We start from the raw sequence: 21096 nt of genomic DNA on the forward strand, positions 1-21096 counted from the left end.
CTTTGAATTCAAGAACCTTTATTATTTATACATTTGACACATAGCTAAATTCCTTGAGCGTTAGTTAGGGACTGCTTGAATATACGATGGCATATAAAGTTGGATACTTTATGAATATTGTTGTTCATGATTGTAGCATCAAATCCAGTCCTTTGCATGAGACAAGAAGGATCTACATGTAACTTGCAGGAAGAAAAATTTAAGATAAATTTAAGAACTCTAGAAGTTTTGAGAAGTGTGTATATACCAGTGAAAGTTATGTAATGTTTCTGTAATGAAGAAAATAACTTTCCTCCCCTGTTTTTCTTACAGGCACAAGATGCAGGTCTTGGGGTGTCAGTTCTACTATGCGTCAGAGCTCTTCAACTCAGATCAAGTGAAGATGAAGAAATGAAGACATCAGTTTGTAAAACAATTGCTTGTCTTTTACCAGAAGATTTAGAAGTTAGACGAGCCTGTCAGCTTACAGAATTCTTAATTGAACCCAGTTTGGATGGATTTAATAGGTTGGAAGAATTGTATTTGCAACCAGATCAAAAATTTGATGAAGAAAATGCACCAGTTCCAAATTCTCTCCGATGTGAGCTTCTACTAGCTTTAAAAGCCCACTGGCCTTTTGATCCTGAATTTTGGGACTGGAAAACTTTAAAACGACACTGCCACCAACTCCTAGGACAAGAAGCCTCAGATTCTGATGATGATCTAAGTGGCTATGAAATGTCTATTAATGACACAGATGTTTTAGAGTCATTTCTCAGTGACTATGAGGAAGGTAAAGAAGATAAACAATATAGGAGAAGAGATATGACAGATCAGCATAAGGAGAAGAGAGACAAAAAACCCATTGGTTCTTCAGAAAGATATCAGAGGTGGCTTCAGTATAAATTTTTCTGTTTGTTATGTAAGCGGGAATGTATAGAGGCCAGGATTCTTCATCATTCTAAGATGCATATGGAAGATGGAATTTATACCTGTCCAGTTTGTATTAAAAAATTCAAGAGAAAAGAAATATTTGTTCCTCATGTGATGGAACATGTTAAAATGCCACCAAGCAGAAGGGATCGCTCTAGAAAGAAATTACTGTTGAAAGGCTCTCAAAAGGGAATTTGTCCCAAGAGTCCCTCTGCAACCCTGGAGCAAAATCAGTCATTGAATGAACAAGCCAAAGGAGAGTCTCATGAATATGTCACATTCAGCAAATTAGAAGATTGCCACCTGCAAGACAGAGATTTGTACCCATGTCCTGGCACAGACTGTTCCCGTGTGTTTAAGCAATTTAAATACTTAAGTGTGCATCTTAAAGCTGAACACCAAAATAATGATGAAAATGCTAAGCACTACTTAGATATGAAAAACAGAAGAGAGAAGTGTACTTACTGTCGACGACATTTCATGTCTGCTTTTCACTTGCAGGAACATGAACAAGTGCACTGTGGTCCTCAACCTTACATGTGTGTTTCTATTGATTGCTATGCAAGATTTGGATCGGTGAATGAACTACTTAATCATAAACAAAAACATGAAGATCTACGTTATAAATGTGAATTAAATGGCTGTAATATTGTTTTCAGTGACTTGGGACAGCTTTACCACCATGAAGCACAACACTTTAGGGATGCATCTTACACGTGTAACTTTGTTGGCTGTAAAAAGTTCTATTATTCCAAAATTGAGTATCAGAAGCACCTCTCAGTGCATAGTGTGGAAAGTTCAAATGGAGATGTGAAAAAATCAGTGAAACTTGAGGAGCCTGCAGCAGGTGAAAAGCAAGATTGTATTGATCAGCCCCATCTACTTGACCAAACTAATAAATCACATTTACCTGAGGATCTTCTTTTCTGTGCAGGATCAGCTAGTTCTCAGATAGAAACTGCAGAAAATCTGAAAGAAAACAGTGACAGCAATTCCAGTGAACAGTTAAGTCATAGCTCTTCAGCCTCCATGAATGAGGAGTTAATTGACACATTGGATCACTCTGAAACCATGCAGGATATATTACTATCTCATGAGAAAGTCTTTGTGCCCTCTAGCCTAAAAGAAAAACGTTCCAATGTGGCAGTTTGTTTTGATGGGACTAAGTTCACCTGTGGTTTTGATGGCTGTGGTTCCACCTACAAAAATGCAAGAGGGATGCAAAAACATCTACGGAAGGTTCACCCTTACCATTTCAAACCCAAAAAGATAAAGACAAAAGATCTCTTTCCCTGTTTGGGTAATGAACATAATCAAACTACTGAAAAGTTTGATGTAGAACCTAAACCCAGCTCAGATACAAATAGTGACTCCCCAGATGAAGGTCCAGATCACAATATTCATACTAAATGTAAACGAGAACATCAAGGTTATTCCTCAGGAGCCTCCTTTTGTGCTTCTAAAAGGCCATGTACAGAGGATACTATGTTGGAGCTTCTGTTACGCTTGAAACATTTAAGCTTGAAAAATTCAATAACACATGGCTCTTTCTCAGGGTCATTGCAAGGGTACCCATCCAGTGGTGCTAAGTCTCTTTCATCTACCATCTCAAACCTTAATTTTCAGAATCAAGATGAAAATATGCCAAGTCAGTACCTTGCACAGTTGGCAGCTAAGCCTTTTTTCTGTGAACTTCAAGGATGCAAATACGAATTTGTGACCAGAGAGGCTTTGTTAATGCATTATCTTAAAAAACATAATTATTCAAAAGAAAAAGTCCTTCAGTTAACCATGTTTCAGCATCGGTATTCTCCATTTCAGTGTCATATTTGCCAAAGGTCATTTACAAGAAAAACACACCTTAGGATTCATTACAAAAATAAACATCAAATTGGCAGTGACAGAGTAACTCACAAACTATTAGATAATGAAAAATGTGACCATGAAGGCCCATGCTCAGTAGACAGGTTGAAAGGTGATTGTTCTGCAGAACATGGTGGAGATCCCACCAGTAACTCGGAGAAGCCACACTGTCACTCTAAAAAGGATGAATGCAGTTCAGAAACGGATTTGGAGTCATCTTGTGAGGAAACGGAAGGTAAAATATCTGATATTTCATCACCAATTGGCAGCCATAGAGAAGAGCGAGAAGGAAGAGAGGGGAGAGGCAGCAGGAGAACTGTTGCTAAAGGAAATCTCTGCTATATTTTGAATAAATACCACAAACCATTCCATTGTATCCATAAAACTTGTAACTCCTCCTTCACCAATCTAAAAGGTTTGATTCGCCATTACAGAACTGTACATCAATACAACAAAGAACAGTTATGTTTAGAGAAGGACAAAGCAAGAACCAAAAGGGAACTTGTCAAATGTAAAAAGATATTTGCTTGCAAATACAAGGACTGTAACAAACGTTTCCTGTGTTCCAAAGCTCTTGCTAAGCACTGTAGTGACTCTCATAACCTAGACCCTATTGAAGAGCCTAAAGTGCTTTCTGAAGCTGAATCTGTGGCAAGGTTTTCCTGTAACCAGCCTCAGTGCCCTGCTGTTTTTTATACATTCGGCAAATTGAAGCACCACTTGATGGAACAGCATAATATTGAAGGAGAAATACATTCGGATTATGAAATTCATTGTGATCTTAATGGCTGTGGCCAGATATTCACCCATCGCAGTAATTATTCTCAACATGTATATTACCGGCATAAAGACTATTATGATGATCTGTTTAGGAGCCAGAAAGTGGCAAATGAAAGGCTACTAAGGAGTGAGAAGGTGTGTCCAAGTCACACTCAGGGGCATGAACATCAGACTACCAGAAGATCATTTAATGCTAAGGCAAAAAAATGTGGCTTAATCAAAGAAAAGAAGGCTCCAATTAGTTTTAAAACAAGAGCTGAAGCCCTCCATATGTGTGTGGAGCATTCTGAGCACACACAGTACCCCTGCATGGTCCAAGGATGCTTATCTGTGGTGAAGCTGGAAAGCAGCATAGTGAGGCATTACAAACGCACCCATCAGATGAGTAGTGCCTATTTAGAGCAACAGATGGAAAATCTTGTGGTTTGTGTTAAGTACGGTACCAAAATTAAGGAGGAGCCCCCTTCTGATGTAGAGCCCTACATAAAGAAAGAAGAAGATACAAGCTGTGAATCAGAGCACACAAAGCATGGCCATTCCCCAGGTGACAGTAGCATGCCTGTCCAGAGCACTGATTGCCTTCATCCAGGTGAAAGGGATGGAGATCAGAAAGGATGTATCGAAAGCAAGCCAGTATTTGATGCAGGTACTCTGCTCTACAGAGGAACTTTGAAATGTAACCATAGTTCAGAAACCACTTCTTTGGAACAATGTAATATAGTTCAGCCTCCTTCTTGTAAAATAGAAAATTCCATACCTAATTCTGATGGGATTGAAAGTGGGACTTACTTCACAAGTTTCCAGCTTCCTTTGCCAAGGATCAAAGACCCTGAAACTGGGCAGCAAAGTTCAGGGCAAGAAAACACTGTAAAAAATTTAACCCATGTCCCAAAAGAGAATTTTAGGAAGCATCCACAGCCCAGGTCATTTGATTTGAAGACTTACAAACCTATGGGATTTGAATCTTCATTTCTGAAATTTATTCAGGAAAGTGAAGAGAAAGAAGATGATTTTGATGATTGGGAACCTTCAGAGCACTTAACATTAAGTCATTCTTCACAACCCAGTAATGACTTAGGGGGTATTACGGCAAGTACTATGGTGAATGACAATGACCCTGAAGTTGACATACCTCATTCTTCCAGTGACTCTGCAATTCATGAAAACCTGACTGCAATCCCACCTTTAATAGTAGCTGAGACGACAACAGTTCCTTCTTTGGAAAACCTGAGGGTCGTATTGGACAAAGCATTAACAGACTGTGGAGAGCTTGCCTTAAAACAGCTTCATTACCTTCGGCCAGTGGTTGTCCTTGAAAGATCTAAGTTTTCCACACCAATTTTGGACTTGTTTCCAACAAAAAAGACAGATGAGCTTTGTGTAGGAAGTTCCTAAATAGCAGTTTTGTTTTTGAAACAGACTGGCTCCTACACTGCAACATGAGGACAATTGCCAACTCGAACAAAGGCTGAGAACCAGCCATACCGTTGTTTAGGGTAGAATAGGCTGTGTATTTACATGAATGTATAATATCTATGTCAGCAGTATTGGCTGAGTCCATTAGCTCTCCAGTTGGTTTATTGATTGGGTTTTTTTGTTTATTAAAAAAAGAAATGGAACTTTACTCTTGTTTGGTGCTAATTAATACATCAAAATATATTGGGGCTTCCTTTTTCAAATTAAGTGTGCATGATTGTATATGGAAAAAATACTAAGATCCCAGGGTGGGAGGGTTAGGGAAAGGGATATGGAGTTCTTACTTGACTTGAATGTGCACCTGAGGGTGCTTTGTGTAATATATTGTACACTACAGCATCTTATATTTTTTGAGTTGAGTTTCAATAAATTACAATTTTTCACCCATTTCTTGTTTACTCATAATGAGTTTTCATGCCACACGTAAACTGGAATTATATTAGTATTTTCTGGAACGTGCACTTATATTTTACCCCAGTAGTTTTTTTTGTTTCTTGTTAACCACGCCATTCAGATCAAGCTTCTTTTTGAATGACTACTGTTTTTAAATTTTTTGTGGAAAGAAAAATTTGAGATTGAATGATTACCTCTGAGAGTCAAGATAGCTCCTAGAAGAGGATGTCCAGGAGTTGTCTAGGTAGAAAGGAGAGGGTGTGGCAAACAGCATGAAGGGCATGGCAAATTGAGAAGCATGAGGTCATTCCAAGGAACTACAAGTACTTTGAAAGATTGGTAGTAACAGGGGAGCACTGGGGTGGATGAGATTACTATAGAGATTGGCAAGAACCAAACCATGAACAGGAAGTAGTTTGGACTTGAGTACACAGGCAGCTGAGAGCCTTCAAAGAATTTTGAGCAAAATGACATAATTTATAGATCACTTGGAGTGAGTGTGACTTGAGAGGCTGAGGATAAAAGCAGTAGATAATCAGACTCAGTAATTGAGGCCATCTTGGTGTGAGAGTCTGTACTGATTACTAAAGCAGTCAAGATATTTTGATGATGAAATTGAGAAATTTTAAAGGGGATTGTTGGGCTTTGGAGAACGACGAAAATGTTTTGAGGAAAACTTAAAGATTCAGTAGTGATGTAGTCAGTTGAAGTGGGACTACAGAAGGAAGAAGGGTTTGTTGGACAAGGATGAAAAGCCAAGGTGAGTTCGGTCTTTGGCTGTGTTGAGTTTCAGGGATTCTGGGATGGCTACAGCTAATGCTAAGGAAAGCAGTGTGGTTGTACAAATACAGCAGCTTTATTCTCTGTTCCAGGGTCTCATCCACTTTCACTAGCTAACACCCCTAACACTTCTAACATCCCTTCCTTAAGCCTGTGGTCAGGACATTTTTTTTTAAATTTCTATTCCATTAATGGCCTCTTGCACCTCATCCATTCTTTTTTTTTTTTTGGCATCATTAATCTACAATTACATGAAGAACATTATGTTTAATAGGTTCTCCCCTTCACCACGTCCCCCACACAACCCCCGTTACAGTCACTGTCCATCAGTGTAGTAAGATGCTGTAGAATCACTACTTGTCTTTTCTGTGTTGCAGAGCCCTCCGTGTGCCTCTCCCCACATTATACATGCTAATCGTAATGTCCCCTTTCTTCCCCTCAGCCCCCTTATCCCTTGCCACCCATCCTTCCCAGTCCCTTTCCCTTTGGTAACTGTTAGTCCATTCTTGGGTTCTGTGATTCTGCTCCTGTTTTGTTCCTTCAGTTTTTTCTTCTTATACTCCACATATGAGTGAAATCATTTGGTACTTGTCCTCCTCCACCTGGCTTATCTCACTGAGCATAGTACCGTCTAGCTGCATCCATGTTGCTGCAAATGGTAGGATTTGTTTTCTTCTTATGGCTGAATAATATTCCATTGTGTAAATGTACCACATCTTTATCCATTCATCTACAGATGGACACTTAGGTTGCTTCCATTTCTTGGCTATTGTAAATAGTGCTGCAATAAATATAGGGGTGCATCTGTCTTTTTCAAACTGGGCTGCTGTATTCTTAGGGTAAATTCCTAGAAGTGGAATTCCTGGGTCAAATGGTAAGTCTATTTTGAGCATTTTGAGGAAACTCCATACTGCTTTCCACAATGGTTGAACTAATTTACATTCCCACCAGCAGTGTAGGAGGGTTCCCCTTTCTCCACAACCTCGCCAACATTTGTTGTTGTTTGTCTTTTTGATGGTGGCAATCCTTACTGGTGTGAGGTGATATCTCGTGGTTTTAATTTGCATTTCTTTGATGACTAGCGATGTGGAGCATCTTTTCATGTGTCTGTTGACCATCTGAATTTCTTCTTTGGAGAAGTGTCTGTTCAGCTCCTCTGCCCATTTTTTAATTGGATTATTTGCTTTTTGTTTGTTGAGGTGTGTGAGCTCTTTATATATTTTGGATGTCAACCCTTTATCGGATCTGTCATTTATGAATATATTATCCCATACTATAGGATGCCTTTTTGTTCTATTGGTGGTGTCCTTTGCTGTACAGAAGCTTTTTCAGTTTGATGTAGTCCCACTTGTTCATTTTTGCTTTTGTTTCCCTTGCCCGGGGAGATATGTTCATGAAGAAGTCACTCATGTTTATGTCCAAGAGATTTTTGCCCATGTTTTTTTCCAAGAGTATTATGGTTTCATGACTTACATTCAGGTCTTTGATCCATTTCAAATTTACTTTTGTATGTGGGGTTAGACAATGATCCAGTTTCATTCTCTTACATGTAGCTGTCCAGTTTTGCCAACACGAACTGTTGAAGAGGCTGTCATTTCCCCGTTGTATGTCCATGGCTCTTTTATCATTTATTAATTGACCATATGTTTGGGTTAATGTTTGGAGTCTGTTCTGTTCCACTGGTCTGTGGGTCTGTTCTTATGCCAGTACAAAATATTACTGTGGCTTTGTAATAGAGCTTGAAGTTGGGGAGCGAGATCCCCCACACTTTATTCTTCCTTCTCAGGATTGCTTTGGCTATTCAGGGTCTTTGGTGGTTCCATATGAATTTTTAAATTATTTGTTCCAGTTCATTGAAGAATGCTGTTGGTAATTTGGTAGGGATTGCATTGAATCTGTAGATTGCTTTTGGCAGGATGGCCATTTTGACAATATTAATTCTTCCTAGCCAAGAGCATGGGATGAGTTTCCATTTGTTAGTGTCCTCTGTAATTTCTCATAAGAGTGTCTTGTAGTTTTCAGTGTATAGGTCTTTCACTTCCTTGGTTAGGTTTATTCCTAGGTATTTTATTCTTTTTGATGCAATTGTGATGGAATTGTTTTCCTGATTTCTCTTTCTGTTCATTGTTAGTGTATAGGAAAGCCACAGATTTCTGTGTATTAATTTTGTATCCTGCAACTTTGCTGAATTCAGGTATTTGTTCTAGTAGTTTTGCAGTGGAGTCTTTAGGATTTTTTATGTACAGTATCATGTCATCTGCAAATAGTGACAGTTTAACTTCTTTACCAATCTGGATTCCTTTCATTTCTTTGTTTTGTCTAATTGCCATGGTTAGGACCTCCAGTACTATGTTAAATAACAGTGGGGATAGTGGGCATCCCTGTCTTGTTCCCAATCTTAGGGGAAGAGCTTTCAGTCTCTTGCTGTTCAGTATGATGTTGGCTGTGGGTTTATCATATATGGCCTTTTTTATGTTGAGGTACTTGCTCTCTATACCCATTTTGTTGAGAGTTTTTATCATGAATGGCTGTTGAATTTTGTCAAATGCTTTTTCAGCATCTATGGAGATGATCACGTGATTTTTGTCCTTTTTGTTGATGATGTTGATGGATTTTGGAATGTTGTACCATTCTTGCATCCCTGGGATGAATCCCACTTGTTCATGGTGTATGATCCTCTTGATGTATTTTTGAATTCGGTTTGCTAATATTTTGTTGAGTATTTTTGCACCTATGTTCATCAGGAATATTGGTCTGTAATTTTCTTTTTTGGTGGGGTCTTTGCCTGATTCTGGTGTTAGGGTGATTGATGCTGGCTTCATAGAATGAGTTTGGGAGTATTCCCTCCTCTTCTATTTTTTGGAAAACTTAAGGAGAATGGGTATTATGTCTTCTCTGTGTGTCCGATAAAATTCCGAGGTAAATCCATCTGGCCTGGGGGTTTTGCTCTTGAGTAGTTTTTTGATTACCACTTCAATTTCATTGCTGGTAACTGGTCTGTTTAGATTTTCTGTTTCTTCCTTTGTCAGTCTTGGAAGGTTGTATTTTTCTAGGAAGTTGTCAATTTCTTCTAGGTTTTCCAGCTTGTTAGCATATAGGTTTTCATAGTATTCTCTAGTAATTCTTTGTATTTCTGTGGGGTCCGTCGTGATTTTTCCTTTCTCGTTTCTGACTCTGTTGATGTGTGTTGATTCTCTTTTTCTCTTAATAAGTCTGGCTAGAGGCTTATCTATTTTGTTTATTTTTTCAAAGAACCAGCTCTTGGTTTCATTGATATTTTCCTTTTTTTTTATTCTTCTCAATTTTATTTATTTCTTCTCTGATCTTTATTATGTCCCTCCTTCTGCTAACTTTAGGCCTCATTTGTTCTTTGTTTTCCAATTTCAATATCTGTGACTTTAGACTATTCATTTGGGATTGTTCTTCCTTCTTTAAATATGCCTGGATTGCTATATACTTTCCTCTTTAAAACTGCTTTTGCTGCGTCCCACAAAAGTTGGGGCTTTGTGTTGTTGTCATTTGTTTCCATATATTGCTTGATCTCTATTTTAATTTGGTCATTGATCCATTGATTATTTTAGGAGTATGTTGTTAAGCTTCCATGTGTTTGTGAGCCTTTTTGCTTTCTTTGTACAATTTATTTCTAGTTTTATACCTTTGTGGTCTGAGAAGTTGGTTGGTAGAATTTCAATCTTTTTGAATTTACTGAGGCTCTTTTTGTGGCCTAGTATGTGGTCTATTCTGGAGAATGTTTCATGTGCACTTGAGAAGAATGTGTATCCTGCTGCTTTTGGGTGTAGAGTTCTGTAGATGTCTATTAGGTCCATCTGTTCTAGTGTGTTGTTCAGTGCCTCTGTGTCCTTACTTATTTTCTGTCTGGTGGATCTGTCCTTTGGAGTGAGTGGTGTGTTGAAGTCTCCTAAAATGAATGCATTGCATTCTATTTCCTCCTTTAATTCTGTTAGTATTTGTTTCACATATGTTGGTGCTCCTGTATTGGGTGCATTTATGTTTATAATGGTTATATCCTCTTTTTTGGACTGAGCCCTTTATCATTACGTAATGTCCTTCTTTATCTCTTGTTACTTTCTTTGTTTTGAAATCTATTTTGTCTGATACTAGTACTGCAAAACCTGCTTTTTTCTCCTTGTTGTTTGCATGAAATATCTTTTTCTATCCCTTGACTTTTAGTCTGTGTGTGTCTTTGGGTTTGAGTTGACTCTCTTGTAAGCAGCATGCAGATGGGTCTTGCTTTTTTATCCATTCTTTTACTCTGTATCTTTTGATTGCTGCATTCAGTCCATTTACATTTAGGATGATTATTGAAAGATATGTACTTATTGCAATTGTAGGCTTTAGATTCGGGGTTACCAAAGGTTCAAGGGTAGCATCTTTACTATCTAATCGTCTAACTTAACTTGCTTATTAAGGTATTATAAACACAGTCTGATGATTCTTTATTTCTCTCACTCCTTTTTCCTCCTCCATTCTTTATATGTTAGGTGTTTTAATCTGTACTCTTCTCTGTTTCCTTTGACTGCTTTTGTGACTAGTTGATTTTATTTTTTGCCTTTAGTTAGTATTTGGTTGGTCTGCATTCTTTGGTATGATTTTATTTTCTCTGGTGACATATATTTAGCCTTAGGCGTGCTTACATCTAGAGCAGTCCTTTAAAATATCCTGTAGAGGTGGTTTGTGGGAGGTAAATTCCCTCAACTTTTGTTTGTCTGGGAATGGTTTTATCCCTCCTTCATATGTAAATGATAATTGTGCTGGATACAGTACTCTTGGTTCATGGCCCTTCTGTTTCATTACATTAAATATATCATGCCATTCTCTTCTGGCCTGTAAGGTTTCTGTTGAGAAGTCTGATGATAGTCTGATAGGTTTTCCTTTGTAGGTGACCTTTTTCTCTCTCTAGCTGCCTTTAATACTCTGTCTTTGTCTTTGATCTTTGCCATTTTAATTATTATATGTCTTGGTGTTGTCCTCCTTGGGCCCCTTGTGTTGGGAGATCTGTGGGCTTTCGTGGTTTGAGAGACTATTTCCTCCCCCAGTTTGGGGAAGATTTCAGCAATTATTTCTTCAAAGATGCTTTCTATCCCTTTTTCTCTCTCTTCTTCTTCTGGTACCCCTATAATGTGGATATTATTCCGTTTGGGTTGGTCACACAGTTGTCTTAATATTCTCTCATTCCTGGAGATCCTTTTATCTCTTCGTCAGCTTCTCTGCATTCCTGTTCTCTGATTTCTATTCCATTAATGGCTTCTTGCAGCTCATCCATTCTGCTTTTAAGTCCTCCCAGAGATTGTTTTATTTCTGTATTTCCCCTCCCAACTTCATCCGTTAGCTCTTGGATTTTTCTCTGTAGCTCCATCAGCATGGTTATGACCTTTATTTTGAATTCTTTTTCAGGAAGATTGGTTAAATCTCTCTCCCCAGGTTCCCTCTCAGGGAATGTCTGTGTGATTCTGGTCTTGATCAAATTCTTCTGTCTTCTCATGTCAGTAGAGGTAGTCATGAGCAGTTGGTGCATGTGTTAGCTTTGAGAACCATGTCCCTTCCCACTTGCTCGTCGCCTTCCTCTCCTGTGAGAATGGCGACCCCTAGCAGCTTGTGCTGGGCAGCTGGGCACTGATGGGGTCTCTGAGTCTGACCTGCGTGGCTGCAGGGGAGGCTCTGCACAGCTGCTGTGGGCATGGCCGGTCTCAGGCTGCTGCTCTGCTATGGTGGGCCTGTGCTGGAGGGGGAACGGGCAGGAAGCTGTTTATTGCAGTGAGGGGCCTCAGAGCTGCACTGCCGCCCAGGGGGTTAGGGCATCTGTAGTTCCCCTGGCCTGGATTCCTAGCTGCTGCGCTGAGTGCGCCGGGATGCTTCCATCCAGCTGTGAGTCTCCTGACCCTCTAAGACTGTCAAAAAGCACTCACTTTTATTTTGTCCCAGGGGCGCTGGCTGTGAGAACCCGCTCACAGGTTTTACTGTCCTGTTTCCCTAGTATCCAGCACACCACGCACTGTGTGTCTGTGCTCCTGGTGCAGATGACTAGGGCTGGGTATTTAGCAATCCTGGGATCCCACTCCCTCCACGCTCCGACTCCCATCCTCCCGCTAGGGAGCTGGGGTGGGGGGCACGTTCAGGTTCCTCCAGGCCTGGGCTTGTATCTTACCCCCTTGGTGAGGTGCTGGGTTCTCGCAGGTGCAGATGTAGCCTGGCTGTTGTACTGAATCTTCTGGTCTCTCCTTTAGGAATAGTTGTAATTTTTGTATTTTCCAAAATATATATGGTTTTGGGAGGAGATTGCTGCTGCCCTATTCACGCTGCCATCTTGGCTCCTCCCTCTGTGGTCAGGATTTTAAGACCTCTGACCCTTAACCCGTATACATTGTTACCTTGTTCTGTCAGGAATTTTTTTCTGCCTCTGCTTTATCTTTAGAGTCTAAATCACCCCCAGCCCAAGTAATTTCTTGGTTCAGATCCCCGAAGGTAAATCTCAGTAAGAATCTGTGGAAAGAAAATGGCAGAAAGTGGAACATCTTAGAGACTGAAGTCTCCACTGACTGACTCCTTGGGATCTTGATCTAGTTTATTCTGTGGGTTTCAGTTCCTTCATTATAAAGTGAGGAGGTTGGGTGATCATCTTGAAAGTTTCATTTCTGTGATGAGAGCATGAGGAACGAGTGGTGCCTTCAAGGGGATTTTTTAAATTTCTCAGAGATTTTTAGCCCAGAGCAAGAGAAAGCTGCTGATTTATATAAGGCTGAATTACAGTCCATTCAACCCCTCCAAACTCCTACCCTCTGGAAGAGCCAAATGAGTTCATTTATTATGGAACCAAAGTCTGATTTTTCAGAACCTAGTTGAAAGTTTGCTTCACATACAAGCCTAAATAGTTGGTCCTAGCAATCAACTATTCCAGTTGGAGCAGCTTACTTTATTTGATCTTTATTGAAGGCAGTGTTATGTTAAAAGCATGTATGATTATATAATACAGAACATCAAAGGGCTGTTTTTGTAGCTTTTAGTACTTTGATTTTTACTTGATGTCTCTTTGGGGTTTGTCCCCATGCTGGCACAGCCCTGGAAATACTGACTTTGTTTTCAAAGCCTTTTTCAATTCAAGAATGCACTTAAAATAATGGGCAGAAAATGAGAGTGCCAGATACTCAGTTTTGCCTTTTACCTAGAATTCTCTTCAATGTTTGCCCATGTTTATGAGCACATGTATGAAAGAGGATGGGGAAGAAGGTTTTTGATTAGTCTTGCTAGGGATTCCATCTCCAATCTATCCTCTCTCAGTCCCACGTTGCCTACTTCTGAGATGCACTGCCAAGGACAGAGTCATCGGAGGACAGTCATTAACCAAACAGCTAAGTACACACATATTTAAAGGCAGTTTCAAATGCTTTGGGAGGTAATAATACCAAAGCAAATTTGTCAAGGCATCTCCCACAGGAGCTTTAGTGTGAGGGTTGGGGTATCTGGAGCATTGCTAATGTGTGGCTGTGGGCCAGCAGTGTGGGCATCACCTAGGAGCTTGTTAGAAATGTAGACTGGCAGGCCCCACTCCAGACCTTCTGGGCCAAAATTTGCACTTAGGAAGTTCTCCAGATGATTCATAGGCACAGAAAACTTGTATAAGTGACCTATAACACAAAGTGGCAAGTGCTATGATAATTCAGCATAATTAAAGTTTTTTTTAGCACTTTACAAAAATTACATGATTGGATTTTCATAACTCCACAAAGTAGGTAGTGTCATTATCCTTTGACAGATTAAAAAAAAAAGTGTCTTGCCTAGCTAATAAAAGCTGGGAAGAGATGGAGCCTAGTTTCTAATCTCTTATGACTGGAAGAGTAACAGGGAAGGAAACAATGTGAAGAAAGGGATGGAAAGTTGCAGATGGCCTTTAAAGTACCCCAAACATCACAGTTCTATAATTATTCACTATTGTTTGTGAAAGTGAATAGCGGGAAAGTTTGAAGTGTAAGTAAAAGCAATGTATGCAGATCCAACTCCAGTCATGTATCTAGTATTGACATTTCCCCACTTAAGAAAAGAGAAGGGAAACTGGTGCATACTGTTAATGACAGTAACCCATGAAAAAGTCCGTCCTTCTTACTGAAAGCAACTTCTAAAAGCCAGAAAAGTTACTCAATCCCCACTCCTCCCCACTTCCACCTCCCATAGTAGACTAATGCCTCCTAGCTTTATACTAGCGATTCAGGGGCAAAACTTTCTGTCATGTAAAGCTAAGTCTAGAAAGAGTGGCCCACTCTTAGCTGCTTGGCCTACACCTGTAGGGTATTCCGTGACAGACTGCATTTGGTCTGACCCACTTTGAGGAAGGTGATCACAAGGCTAGTCAGGAGATCTAAAAACCTTTCAAGCTGTATTTTGCAGGTTTTAGTCTGGAAAAGAAGACAGGAGGCACTGGAAAGCTATAGCCAAATATTTACTAAGCTCATATTAGCTCCTGAGGACAAGAGTGCTGAACATGACTTGGTCAGTTGCCTGCATCATGGAGGTAAGAGTCTAGTAAGGAAAGTAGACATTAAACAAAAAACTACAAATAATTAAACAAAAGTGCAGCAAAGCAGCTCTGTGATGGAAGCCAAAAAAGAGGAAAGGAAAACTTATTGAGGAAACAGTGATTAAACTGAAACCTGGGTTATCAATAGGGAGTTAGCCAGAGCGGACAATCCAGTTACGTGCAAAGGCAGCCTTTGCAGTGTGTTAGTGACATTGACAAGTCTGCTATAGCTTGAGTTAAGAGGAGAAAGGGAAAGGGAAAGAAGGTTGGATAGCTAAGAGGGGACTAGGTATTTTAGTGCCTTGTAACCATTTTCTATATTTTGGATTTTGTTTGAAAAGCAATGAAGAACCTTGAAAGTAGGTGTTGCATAAGTCCTAAGTTGTAATGTGGAAGTCAGAAGCTCCTAATAGGACATGATGTGGACGACTACTGAGTGGAAGTGACTGAATGATGACTAGCTGGCTGAATGGATGGGTGGGTGACACTGAGGTGGGGCCTTCAGTGGTAATTCATCACTGGAGGTGTTCAGGTGTCTAACAGGGGAGTCAAACAATAAATGAGTTTTTCAGACTGAATTCCCTATAAGGCACCTTATGCTATTGAGAACAAGCACTTTATACTATTATTTTACAATACCTTGTATTTGGTCATAAATGGAGTTACAAATAATAGTTGCCCTTATCTATATGTATAGCATGGTTCTTTTATACAAATTATTGAATTCTCATTACAGCTTTGCAAGATAGAAGTTACTCCCACTTTACAAATGAAGATATTGAGCCTCAGGTAAATTGCCCAAGGTAACAAAGTTAGTGAATAGTACAGCTAAAATTTGAGTCCAGATCCATTGTGCTCCGAAAGGCCTATCCTCTCAACAGCTAGTTTCAAGTACACAAATAGGGTAATAAGCACTTGATGAATGAACAGTTATAATTCCTCTAGGAGACTTTGCATTTTCTGAAAAATAGTTTAATGCTATGTGCCAACACTAGGAATATGTTAGTCAACAAAATGGACATGGTCTCTGTCTTCCTTGGGTTTGTGATAGGGAAGACAGATGTTACATCCAAAATTGCTCAAATAACTAATTATATCAAGTGCCATGTAATGGTGATCTAATCTAGTGTGGGGAGTTCTTAGGTAATGATTCAGTTGTCACAACCCCATCTTTCTCCAAAGTTTCTGGTTACCATTCTTTTTTAATGGTTTCTGCCCTATTTTTAACCTGTTACAGTCAAATTCTAAGTCTCATGTGAATAATTTATATTCCTTGCTAGAAAGGATTCTGGGTACAGTCAGTCACTAGCAGAGTATGAGTTTAACATCAATAGCAGTCACTCCTAAATCAGTATGTCATTTCACCCTGACCAGCATTCTAAATTCCACTTTTCTGGATGTGTGATGCTTCAAGCAATTTGCCATACTTCCCCTTCCTGCAAGAACCAAACAGTATTCCTTCTCCACCAGTCTTCCCTATTACTGTTCTGTCTCCCAGTCAACCAGAATGAACAAATTGGAATGGCATCAGACAATATTTTTCTAAAAACTTTGTCATAACTGACTTGTCTTCCTTATCATGCCCCTTTCCTCTTCTTATTGCAAACCCTCTTTTGGATTCCTGCTTTGTAATTGATCTCAATGTAGATTATATGCCAGTATGCAAACTTTTTTCATTTAAGATTTTTGAGAACAGACCATACATTTTTTATTTTCATACTTCCTTGCCAGTAGATAGGCACTAGTCAGTAACTAAAGGATTTGCGAAGGTTATAAATAGGTTGTGGTGCAACATGCTATTTAAAAAGTGCTTAGAAAATAATACAATTTTGTTCCTAATATAAGCCTTGTGAAGGAGGTAGAATCCTCATCTGTAAACAGATGAGCAAAATGAGGCTTAAATAGGTTACAATAAAACCTTCCCAAAGATCACAGTTTGTAACCAATAGTAACCTATGAAAAAAAGGAATGCTACAAAATGATCCAGTAAGAACCTCCCTCCACATTTACCAAATAAATTCTTCACTCTTTAGAAAATCCCTCTTTAGGGAGTTACAAATAATATTATTACAAATCTTATTCCTGCAATCTCCACCTGACCAGTTTTCTCATTTGTCATGGAAAATAATTGCTGTCCAGTCAATGGATTGTTGGAAAAGTTCTATATCAGTACTGTCCAGGAGGGTAACCACTAGCCACATGTGACTACTTAATTTAATTAAATGTAAAGTTCAGTCCCTCAGCCACACTACCCACATTTTCAGTGACTGCTGGCAACCATGTTGAACAGAGCAGATATAGAACATCTCCATCATTCCAGAAAGTTCTACTGGATGGTGCTGTGCTAGAGCTAGGACTTACCAAAGATCAGAGAAAGCAGTATGACTGAACTGAAAAAAAAGAAACCAGTGCCTGGTTGGTTTTGAATGAGAAAGTTCACCATGTGAGTGGGAAGCAAGCTGTCCTGGGGATTTTCTTTCTGCTTTTGTTGGGAATAGGAGTATTTGCCTTATGGAAACGAAGTGTTCAGTCAATTCAGGTTATCCTCTTTTGTTACAGAGAAATTTAAATAGTTTTGAGATTTGATTAGTTCTCCCGTATTGCTGACGCCCAGTTTTAAGACTGCAGAAGAGCAAGGGAGAACCTCTGTTATCCTTAAAAACTAAGTTATCCTTAGAAACTTCCACCAGTTAGGTTTTGAGCATAAAAATGCTCTTTCTCCCAGTGGTCTTTGGCTTGTCTTATAATGAAGTAGATCAAACAAGTTCATAAGCTCAGAAGGCAGCCTGGTCCCCAAATTTATTTGACCACATACTCCTCCTCAAATGTTACTTCCGTGCCAGACACCACATGGGCTACCGTCTGTAGCCTCAGCACCACAAGAGTACCTGAAATCTCAGGGCTGGCCTTTCTCGTCTTCCTGTGCTGTTGCTCTGCAACTGACCAGGAGGCATGTGCATTCACTTAGTCATCACAACGTCTTTATTATTTCCTTGTTTTAACAAAGCAGGGCTCCACAAATACACAGGGGCTCTTTTAGAGAATAGGAATATAATTGAGATTATGAAAACACTTAGGATTTTATGTATTTGTTTAATCAATAATAATAACTATATTCACAATATAGTCAAAATGCTTAGAGAATTATCAACAATTCCATGAGCTATGGATAGAGGTTATTTTCATATGACAAACAGAGTTGCACTGTGGTTCAGTGGAAATACAAGGAGGTAGAATTTAGTTTACTTGGTAAAATGCTGAGAGAAGTTACTACCAGATCGTTTTGTAGAGTTCACATACTGTCCTATGTCACTGCTGTTGAGGAATCAGTTGTCTTCATTCTCTTAACCTCTCCCAAACCCTGCATGGTAGGCAGGGCAGGTATTCCCACTTCCATTTTATAGGTGAGGGAATATGGTTATCACCTAACCAAGTTGACACAGATGGTAAAAGCTAGTAAAGCTGAGATTTGACCCAGTTTCTAGGACTCTAAATTCAATTCTTCTCCAAAATCTCAATTAATATAATCCAACTGACCTAAATCCCCAAGAGGGATATGTGTGTATACATGTTCACACACATGTATGTCAATCAACTAATAGGAGAATATAAGACAAAAACCGAACTCTTATCTGTGATTCTGCCTTCCATCCTTGTTTGGTTAATGTTTAACTCAATCAGAAAGATGAATCTGCAGCCCTCTGGACACCTCAGCCAAGAAAATGAGGGTAGTATAACAGTGGTTAACAGCACGGGCTCTGGAGCCAGACTGGGGCTTACCTTGAGGTTCCACCACTTGCTGTGTGACCTGAGAGCAATCACTTAGCCTCTAAACCCCAGTTTCTTTATCTGTAAGATGGGTTTGCTAATAGTGGCTCCCTCAGGGTTGCTGTGAGGATTAGAGATGTTCTATGTATAAAGCTTAGCACATAGTAAGTACTCAATAAGCAGTACTAGTTGTTAAAAGAAGATTGTTTTTTTTTTTATTACCCTGGCAGAAATCTGTTCTAGTACTTTCAAAAAATGTTTTCCATGTTTTTCTACCATGACCTGGAAATCCAGTGTTTTGGACTGCTGTGTCCTGAGAGAACATACATAGAAGTCAAAATTCTTGAATTCCAGTTCTAACTCTACCATTTCCAAGTATATGACCTTGAACAACCAGCAGGGTCCAAACTATAAGGGATCTAAATGGTTATCCAATTCTGTTTTTTCTACAAAAATAGATCATGCATAGGCAAAGAAACTCCTAGCAGAAAGCCCTACATGTGGCAATCTTTCAGTAAATGGTATCTATTATTATAATCTTCATTAATTAAATGCAAATAGTAATCCTGAACTGCTACTACTCCCATTTTGTGGTGATCAAAAGACAAAATAGGTGTGGACATGTTAAACAGAGGGCTTGGCATAAGAATGTTGTATTTCTGTTACTATTAGTAGCTTTTGTTTTGCATCTATAGTAAATTAAAGCATTTCACATGAATAAACAAGTAATGTTCAACTTCTGTTGTTTTATTTTAGAAAATAATCTTCTTTGTAATCACACTCTACAAACTTTACAAGAATGGCTCAGAATCTTTCAGATTTTGCTGGCCAACTCAGAAGTGAGTGGTCTCCCAGTTCAAGACAATAATTTCTTCCTGTCATTGGGTCTGCAAGAGAGAATTTGGAAAACACTTCAGACAATAGAAAACAAAGTGAAGGACCTGGAGGGGATGATCATTTCCCAAAAACTTGCCCTGAAGAGGGACCTCTAAGCCCTACTGCAGCTGCTCAGACTTCTAGAGTCCCTTGCCCACATCAGGGTTTACTTCCACATCTGAAATGTGACGGACTCCAATCTTTACCAGAAAAGCAGTTTCCCTCCATATGCAGTGGTGTATCAATAAAGACCGAGCACTATACAGAAATTACCCTGCAAGGACTGACCCTCTATTCAGTAGGGCCTGCCTCTTACCTGTCTGTTTGGTAGGGTAATGTGGGCGATAGTAGTAGGCAAAAATGTCTCTGCGATTATGGTGCCCACTCAGCAGACTGCAAACCACAAGCATCCTTAGAGAAACAGCTGAATAGGAACCCATGGCAAAAGTAAAACAAGGGAGAGGGGCCAGGGCTGTGGCCTTGAGTTCCATGCCCAAGAGGCTAGGTTGGATATAATAAAATCAGCAAGAAAGTGCTGTGTAAAGGCAATGCTGTGGCCTGTCCTTTGGCTTAAAGGTACATATGCAGCCCAGGAGTCTCCCTGCAATAATTACCCAGTGGTGGGCAAGGGTGGAGGTGAACATAAAGGAGACTTTAATTTTATCCATCTTTTATTAATACACTCTGTGCTAAGCATTATGATAATCTTGGGAATCTGTCTTGAGTGCTTTAGGAGCACTCTAACTGCCTGGATGAGTAATTTCAGAACAAGGAATTATAGTACAGTGGTGTCATATCATCTTGAACTCAGTGAATTTGCCTTATGTGAATTCCAGCTTGGCAGGGAGGGAAGAAGGGAAAGAGGCATCTATCTGCCATTCCACTCAAAAGTGAGCACCTGATGAAAAAGGTGGCCTACTGGAGAGGTGGTGGTAGATGGTCACCTCAGTGGGTCTCAGATTCCTCAAGCCTGATAGTGTGTGCATATTCACTGCAATCAGTGTGACTACAGTCATTAAAACACTTTGGAACTGACATCTAAATGAAATATTTTGTTTGGTGTGCAGTTTATTCTCATGCTGGAGAAAAACTGGCTACTCTGGTCAACAGGAGACAGTATAGCAGTCTCCCAAGTGGCATCTTTCTAAGGGACTTCCAAAGGTAACTCTGATCATAAGTTTTGTTCAGTGCACTGACATTAAAACAACCCCTGCATAAGATGAGATTTTACTGTACAGTGTGCTCAGTGCAAAAACTGGCTGGTGAATACAGGGTGGAGCAGGAAAGACTTTGCAGAAGTGACACTGAGTTTTGTCCCTTGGCAGACAGAATTGGTGGGATCATCATAGAGCCATTTAAAGGAAGAGGATGGCTTGCCTAGAGAATAAAGACAGTCTCAGGGTGGCCAAACACTGGCTATTTTGAAAACTACAATGAAGGATTTTGGCTTCAGGGTAAGACACACTAACCTCATCCTCAAATCAGCTTTAATTTCATATGTGGTGAACAGAACAGATGGGCGTTATCAACAATGTGTATTATCAAAAGTGTAGGTGAGAAGTTTTCAACTGTGGCTGAATCTTTAAAGTCAATGTCTCAATTTTTCATGCTGTCTAAATTTCAATGTGTTCCTTCATAGTTCAAGTCTTGGTTACCACTCTGAGGTTACCACTCTGAGGTAAATCAAAGGAAAGTGTCAGAAGGGCCTAGAAGAGTAG

General features: G+C 39.6%; 2 protein-coding genes and 1 long non-coding RNA gene across 3 annotated transcripts in view; 2 read left to right on the plus strand and 1 right to left on the minus strand.

The window, feature by feature from the left end:
- RLF (RLF zinc finger) overlaps positions 1-5179 on the plus strand; it is a 74799-nt gene extending 69620 nt beyond the window's left edge. The window contains exon 8 of the mRNA XM_017672203.2: positions 313-5179. Within this exon, the coding sequence (XP_017527692.2) occupies positions 313-4950 (4638 nt within the window). The 3' untranslated portion in view covers positions 4951-5179. The remainder of the gene's footprint in view (positions 1-312) is intronic.
- The window catches only part of LOC140848876 (uncharacterized), a 29449-nt gene that overhangs the window by 4278 nt on the left and 4075 nt on the right, over positions 1-21096 (minus strand). Inside the window, exon 2 of the long non-coding RNA XR_012130132.1 lies at positions 1823-1881. This is a non-coding gene — a long non-coding RNA (uncharacterized lncRNA). The remainder of the gene's footprint in view (positions 1-1822; positions 1882-21096) is intronic.
- Positions 14699-19567, plus strand: TMCO2 (transmembrane and coiled-coil domains 2). The gene is given in 5 exon segments (XM_017672202.3): positions 14699-14728; positions 17166-17273; positions 19259-19310; positions 19313-19487; positions 19489-19567. Coding segments are annotated over 5 exon segments (444 nt in total).

The sequence above is a fragment of the Manis javanica genome, chromosome 4, assembly GCF_040802235.1.
Source record: "Manis javanica isolate MJ-LG chromosome 4, MJ_LKY, whole genome shotgun sequence".
NCBI classification, from domain to species: Eukaryota; Metazoa; Chordata; class Mammalia; order Pholidota; family Manidae; genus Manis; species Manis javanica.